At 35.0% G+C, this 7,878-nt stretch overlaps 1 protein-coding gene across 1 annotated transcript; it reads right to left on the reverse strand.

Moving 5' to 3' along the window:
* Nucleotides 1–994: 994 nt before the first annotated feature.
* LOC106080324 (uncharacterized) lies at nt 995–5,775 on the reverse strand. The gene is made up of 5 exons (XM_056015275.1): nt 5,513–5,775; nt 4,165–4,360; nt 2,806–2,826; nt 2,256–2,331; nt 995–1,186 (listed from the first exon to the last, which is right to left on the reverse strand). Exons 1-5 carry the CDS (start codon nt 5,656–5,658, stop codon nt 1,068–1,070), a joined length of 558 nt encoding a protein of 185 aa, XP_055871250.1. The 5' UTR covers nt 5,659–5,775; the 3' UTR covers nt 995–1,067.
* Between the last annotated feature and the right edge of the window lie 2,103 nt (nt 5,776–7,878).

The raw sequence follows: 7,878 nt of genomic DNA on the forward strand, positions 1-7,878 counted from the left end.
AATACGAAATGATAAAATATGTTCGTCTATTGTTTCAAGTAAACAAAACTAATTGTGAATAGCTCAACCTGATCATCGTAATGCTTAGAGAAATGAACAAAGTTGCATTCGACTAATTCTAGACTGATTTTGTGATCATGTTCTCACCCCTCTAGACGAATTTCTTAGAAACTTTGGCATTGATATAAGAATGTCGCCTTGACTGCTAGTACCAGCTAAGCTTACTTATTCGTTTTATTTCGCTGGATTTAGATCTGTAATGCCCGCCTAAATTCCCAACTCTTGTCTATAACATCATTATTAACTATCATTTGCTTTCCCTTTCGCTAAGCCTTAGCCGATGTCATGACATAACAAAATAAAACAAAATTTGTGTTTTAATTTCAAAGATTGTCATAGAGTAACTGTAATAATTAGTATTCATTTCATGTAATATATATATATATATATATATACATATATATATATATATATATATATATATATATATATATATATATATATATATATATATATATATATATATATATATATATATATATATATATATATATATATATATATATATATATAGGCCTATTTATCAATTACTTATTTGTCATGGTTAATCTTGTATTATAAATGATTCCTTCTATCTTTTAATTGTGAAATGAAGTAAGAAGAATGACCTAAACAACGAATGCAATAAATACTGGTCATTGGTAATTGGACAGCGGATGTCAAAATAAAAAAATGTTGTTTAGCCTGTGAACGATCTCTTAAAGATCATACCTTGCTTTTATTGCTTATGAAGAAAAAAAAACAGGCTGGCTGCCTGGTTACGTTGTATGGGCTCTGGACAATGTTCTTGAAGTTCCGGGTTCGAATCTTGCCGGCCACTATCCCACGCCATTCAGTAGGAGATTTGGGCTAGGATGTAATTATCAAAAAACGTGTAACAGAAACAAAACAAACTCAAAGCAATAATTGAATGAACAACACTAAGGTAAGTACATGTTTTATGATTCTATATTGTAATCTACAAAGCTACAAAAACTAGATTTCGTTCTCAAAAGATGTAAATGATCCTAAATAGTTTTATTTGTTGAAATACTAAAAGTGTCCTGTGACGAATCACTTCCGGAGTCGTATGGGCGTGAGGGAGTCAAGTCAGACAGCACTGGTGTGTTCATTCGTCTAGTTCTCTCTATAATTAGAATTAGAACAAATATGAGTAATATCATTGTTTTTCAAATCAATTCATACTATGCTACATCCAGTAATGAGTATTAATGTCAGATTTCAGTAATGAGAAAGATACAATATAATTGTTAGTCCCCGATCTTGATAGTTGGAGTGCTGCACTTTAATGGTCAACCAATTTATTTTAAATGTTGCTATGATTTTTGTGTAATGGAAGGATCTTTATGAAATTGTTAATATTAGCACGAGTTTATGTGCGAAATCTGGGGGTCGACAGGATGATGAAAAGTTGACTTTATAAATTATTTATTTTTTTTGTGGACGAAAGGCAGACGTACAACAACGAGAGTTCGGACATGAAAACGAAAAGCTCAAGAGAAATCTGAATGGAAAGATGTGTTGAAGCTGGCCATGGCTATCCATGGGACGTAGCGCCACTGGCGTGGATAGATGACGAACAACAGGTTGTAGGCCCTACCCTGTTATATTGCGATGAGAGGATTTGCCGATAATAAATAATTACCTCCCCTACAGCTATGACATATATCGCTCGTCTGGATCAAGACTTGATGTGTTCTGAAGGTAGATCTCTTCGAGTAAGTTGTCTGCGCTATTCATTTATTTATAAACCTATTGCTACATTGGTATGTCACCCCTGGACCTGTATCACTTCGCCCTTGAAGTTATTTCCTGATGACACTTGTATCATTATTAATTTAGAACACTTCAATTAAATCAAAAAATATTTGTTGTTAGTCTGATTTCAAACTGAGAGGAGGATGTGGAAATCACTTGTTACCGATCTCTGTTGCGGAATATAGTGTACCCTAGCACCGAACGTCGCTGTAGGATCTAAGTAAATATATTTCAGTTACTTAGATAGGTGACTGATTCTATGTAAGAAATTGTGGAAGTGCCCGACTTTATAATTTGAATGACCTTTTGAATCTACATGTCTACGCTTCACTTTTGGTATTGCATTTTTTTATTCATACATTTTTTAAACATTTCTTTTTCTAAAAATAGTCACGTAGAAAAGAATCCAAACACGAACTCGATAAGAAATGACCTACTTTGTAAAACAATAATTTTAAGTCCACATGAGTCAAAAATGGTCGCGTCTTGAATCTGTTCATGGGTTATCGGCTCCTGTATTGGAAACGAGAAATTACATAGTGTACATATTCGACTACAAATCAGTGTCGCGCTAATTCAAGTGTCTAAATATGACTCTAAATATGACTCTAAATATACGTTTAAATATGACTCTAAATATGACTCTAAATATGACTCAAAGTTTTATTCTTATATTTTTTTCGTTGTTAATTTATTTTAGTATTTTTATATTTTTAGTTTTTAACGAGCTTAATCAGATGGGGTAATTTAATACACGCGAAGAGAGATGTGAACTGGTCAAGTGTGAGCAGGCCAGATTGAAAATGGGTCCAATGTGAGCACGCCATATTTGAGCAGATCAGATATAGTGTAACACCATCTTCTGGTTAAACTCTCAGGACTGTTACATAAAGTTACAAAGTGTTGGGTAGCACAAGTTTTGTTTTTGTCAGTGAATAGCCTTTAAACTAGTACGAAGCTTTGTTTGAAATGTAAATACAAACTTACACTGTTATCTTCCTGGATGGGCTGCAGAAATTAAAGAATTACATCAATTAATATTAAAACAATTAAATGGGAAAACTCATTAAGCAAAAACAAACAAACAAACAAAAACATCCTAAAAGTTGCAATGAAATAAATTACTGTTATGAAAATTGTATTCTGTATCGGTTATCGTTCCCATGTTAACGTGCTTGTAATTCGTCCGTAAGAATGTGTTGTGTAGTCATTCAGTGTATTAAAGCCATACTATACAGACATGGTTTTTGGACTCTCTTATCTTTATGTTCTTAACAATTACCCCTACACTCATTGACTTCGACTAATCTCAAGTTTTAAATACATTCACATAAAATGCAAAACAAAATTCAATAAAGAAAGGAGACTAACTTCTCAGAAGAACTGTATACTTATACTACAACATTATGGTCGAAGGATAGGCCTACAATCATGTAAATCTCTATACAACCTTCCAAATGTGAATTTTTAGTGTTTTCTTTTCAAAGCTGTGCATTGATTGTATTCAAAACCTTTTTTTTTTCCCTTAGAAAGCTTATTTCAACTCACTCCGTCTGTCTGATACAAATTTTGATTACGTCATTTCTCCCACTTCCCATGCTAGGATCAAGTTGAAAATTTGCATAACTTATTGTCGAAGAAGACACACGAATCAATAAAAAAAACACTAACTATAGTTATTTAAATAGCGCTAATTAATTAATTTTGTTTGATATAAAAAAAAAGGATTTATTTTACAGTATTGAGAAAAAGTGGTTGTAAATGTGGAGCTATTCCCCTTAAATAATCTTAGTTGTTTTTTTTTAAGTATTTTTAAAGTTCTTGTTTTATGTTAAACTTAACGAACATATTTTAAAAAAAAATCAACTATTGATTTAAAAAAATAAAAGTCAGTATTAAAAATATTGCTTTCCATAGATATGTTTAGTGACATGCTCTAACAAGTATTTGTCCATACAGATAGACAGCGATACCTATTGCATCCTTAAGTGGCGAACCAACTAATGGATCATCTCACAGAACTAAGTTGAACGCCTGCCCATTTGCTAGGTGGAAATGATGTCACCCAAACAGAAGGTACCCCTCTCCACGTAGCAGATTTTTCCTCAAGATTGACTCAAAGCTCACTGGTTGAGACTCACCTTTGTCCCTTCCGTTAGTGAAAACAGATCCGCCGGACCCAATATCTGAGCTACACGTGAAGGCCAGGATGGTTGTCAAGGGCTGCTTGAAACGTTGCCACTGGAAGCATGCTATATGTAGTGGAGTGCTACTATACATTACCGGTTACGTAAAGAGACAGCGATAGGCCTGAGTCTAGTGAGATTAGCATCACGCGACACTCACCATGATGTCCCCACGGAAGACGGCGTAGTTGAGAAAGATGAAGCAAGCTAACTTAAAACCAATCCAGGTCAACTTCGCCAAGGCCACGCCAAGCACCATCAGTGATAGAATGAAGCAGTGCAGAGTTAGACCTATGATGTGATCTGTGGTGGAGCAGCTGCTCCAAAATGAGAGTCTTGGGACGTAGGGCAAAAATCTGCAAAAAAAAAAAAAAGATTTTCACTTAGTAACTCTGAATCTCATTGATGTATAGACTAATCTAAACAAGACTTAATTGCATGGTGCTGCTATGCAAACATAAACAGGATAAATAACGTATGATACAGCTCCTTTATAAACGATTGAAATAAACATTGTCAAGTTATTTACACACAAAAAAAACAACAACAACAAAACTTTCTATTGCCTAACATATTTAGTTCTACATCTAAGCCTACACTAATGGCTAATGTAACAATGGAATAACAAAAGGTGTGTATGTGTGTGTGTGTGTAAGGGGGGGGGGTGTAAACGCGTCTTGATACTTTCAGAAGAGAAATCTGATGACCCTATGTCCAAAGTTCGCCATAGATATTTTTAGGTAAAGAAATAACACATACTATGTCTTTTTTTTATATATATAATGCGGCTATACACTCACTCTGTCTGTCTGTACACCTTTTTTTTGTCCCGAGTACCATTCTCGGATCAGGTTGAAATTTTACGCAAGTATTCTACAGCTTGGTTTCCTAACAAAGGGATTTGACCGAAACCAATCGATTGGTCTCTGCTTAAGTGGAGCAGAGTTGTACTTGCTGAGAGCCAAAAGGCATCACGACAACCTGCCAGATACTCCATCCCTCTATAGGTCCACAAAAGAGATTGAAACATAGATCACTGAGAATGTTGTAAGCATGCCAGATGCGCTAGAGAAAAGCCATTTTAAAAAATGCTTTGGATGGGTATTAAACTGTAAAATCTGAGCTTTAAAACTTATAAGCAATTATGAAAAAAGTGAATCACGAGGTTAGATTCACGTCACGCTCGGTAATACTTTACATTTGTGCTGTGAGAGCAAAGTACAGCCAGTGGTCGTGGCTAGACTAATACACCTAGCATCTCTGTGGCAAAGGCTCAGTCAAATCAGTCATTATTATTTTGCGTTTATCAATTACGCCTCCTCCCCCACAGTGCAACACTTTAAGCTCTAAGTGGCTTCTTGTATCTTTTCCTTAGAACAAGACGTCCTCTCTAGGCACAAACAAAATATTGGCAGGCCCCTGTGGCCTTCTGTGAGGCAACACTTTTTGCGCACATCCATGTCTGGGCCTGCATAAGGAATAGATCTATAGCCTATCTACTTATTTACATTGTCCAATTGCTGATTTTCTCCCAAGTCTGCTTCAAGTGAGAGATGGTGCTAGTTTGGCTCTCATTGCTTTCTGTAGATCTCTGAAAAACAGACAAATCATGGTATGGCTTAGAATGCCTGGCGTTCCTACTTATGAAAGGCATCTCCTGCTCAAAGTTTTAGGGTGGAGCGAATGTCGTCACACATCATAGAAAGACTTTGTTCACTTTGATTCGACATCTTCTACAAGCGTATTTGGGAACTTGTTTCGATTTGCGGAAGTCTTTAGGCTACACATTTTGGCGCATGTTTCAATGACGCAATTTACTTTTTTATCAATTTGTTTCTAAAAATGTAAAAAGACATCAATATTTCATAGCAAACTAGATTACAATTATTTTTGTTCCACTCTAGCGACGTGGTTCTATCAGTAAAAAAAGGCATGAAGCAAAGTTTCCCTTTCAGACCTTTTTATCTCTAGGGTAGATGGTGGAAACGTCATCTGTTTCTGAGGATCACGGTTAACGAGGGTGTCAGAGGCACCCTAAAGATCTAAAAATTGAAAAGCAGTCTTCACCAGGATTTGAAGTCAAACGCTTTACCATTCAGCCACCGCGTATTCTTCCACCATTAAAAAAAAAGGGCTTGATAAACCTTTCTTTAACAAATTCTTAGAATAGAACAAATTTCTAATATAGGCCTATGAAGACAATAACAAACACAAATTTTAATTTATTTTTATTCTGTTAGGTAGATTATGCAGTTTTGAACTACATCTATTAATATTATAAGAGCGAGATTTTAAACTGATCTAGTTGTTATGGGTACGTGACGTGACACTGAGTGAGACTGAACAGTTTATACAAAATTTAAAAGCGATTTAATTTTAACAAGTTTTCTTAGTTAACGAAAATTTCTTACTGTCTACTTTTTAGCACAAAAGCAGATGTGTAGTGACTCTGATGAGTAGGCCTATCGTTATAGTGTCATCCTTCCAATATATGTAATAAGAAGCTTACCTCCTTTGTTCATGATACATTTTTCAATGTATATAGTTAATGCCTAGATATCTGCAAAACCACCCGGGGGAGTACAAATATCTGCGTAGCCATTTGGGCAGAACTGATATGTTAAACCATATGGGCACTACAAATATCTGGATAACCATCTGAGCACTACAAATGATATTCCGAACAATCTGGGCAGTACAAATATCTGCTGAACCATCTGGGCACTACACAAATTTACTGAGCCACATGGGTACTACAAATGATCTGTTGACCATCTGGGTACTACAAATGATCTGCTAAACCATCTGGGCACTACAAATGATCTGCTAAACCATCTGGGCACTACAAATGATCTGCTAAACCATCTGGGCACTACAAATGATCTGCTAAACCATCTGGGCACTACAAATGATCTGCTAAACCATCTGGGCACTATAAATGATCTGCTAAACCATCTGGGCACTACAAATGATCTGGTCACTTGTTCTCTCCATTTCATTCAGAGTAAAGAAGCCATTTATTTGATCTGATAGTTTTCTTTTCAATTATTTTCCTAGCAAGAAGCTTATAGCAAAAAAACTTTACATAAAAGAAAGAAAAAACAACAACCAGGACAAACAACATTCAAGACTTGAACATCACAACAATAAATCAAAAAGTCATGAACTAAATAGTTCATGGTTGTAGCAATTGTCCCAAAGTTCCTCAGCACAAATAGTGCAGGCATAATAATATACACCCAATAACATGAAAGAACAAAAGAAAACTAAAGCACTAGTCACTTTTCTACATTAAACTATTAACCAGACATTTAGATAAAAATGTTTTACATATTTAGGATATTCCTTGAGATTTGAAGATAATGACATCTAAGCCCAATCCTCTCACAGGATGAGGGGGGATGGCAGGGCTCAAACCTGGGACCATAAGACCCCCCAAATATAGTGCCTGCCTTAGGCCAATTCAGGCCTGACGCCGCCCAAATTACATTTAGCATATCACTAAGTCATGGCTCTTAAAGATGTAGGACTTAAAGGGTTAACATATTTAGTGTATTGTACTATTGACGTAACTTTATTTAACCCACTGGCACCTATTGTGTTTGAGTTGCTTCCGGTGCATGTTATATAATAAATGTTGATACAATGATCTATTTAATAGTGATAGTTGTTATAGTAAAAAAATAATTTAGAAGAGGTACCTCACAAGCAGCCATTATATTGGGCTCTATCAGACAGATTCATTGTCTCATTGTTATATTTAAAAGAACAATTTGTAATCTTTGTAAAAGTTCATTATTAATTTTTTTTAAATACTATATGAATGGCAGACCTAAAGAAGATAATTTTTTTTTTTTAGACTTTTCTTTTAAAT

This window comes from Biomphalaria glabrata, chromosome 17 (assembly GCF_947242115.1).
Source record: "Biomphalaria glabrata chromosome 17, xgBioGlab47.1, whole genome shotgun sequence".
Lineage (NCBI taxonomy): Eukaryota > Metazoa > Mollusca > Gastropoda > Planorbidae > Biomphalaria > Biomphalaria glabrata.

Coding starts and splice junctions, on each gene's coding strand:
- LOC106080324 (XM_056015275.1), bottom strand. CDS start 5,658: ATGCCTTTCATAAGTAGGAACGCCAGGCATTCTAAGCCATACCATGAT. Junction 2,827..4,164: donor TCTTCCGTGGGGACATCATG/GTGAGTGTCGCG, acceptor TAATTTCTGCAG/CCCATCCAGGAAGATAACAG. Junction 2,332..2,805: donor CCATCCAGGAAGATAACAGT/GTAAGTTTGTAT, acceptor TTTCCAATACAG/GAGCCGATAACCCATGAACA.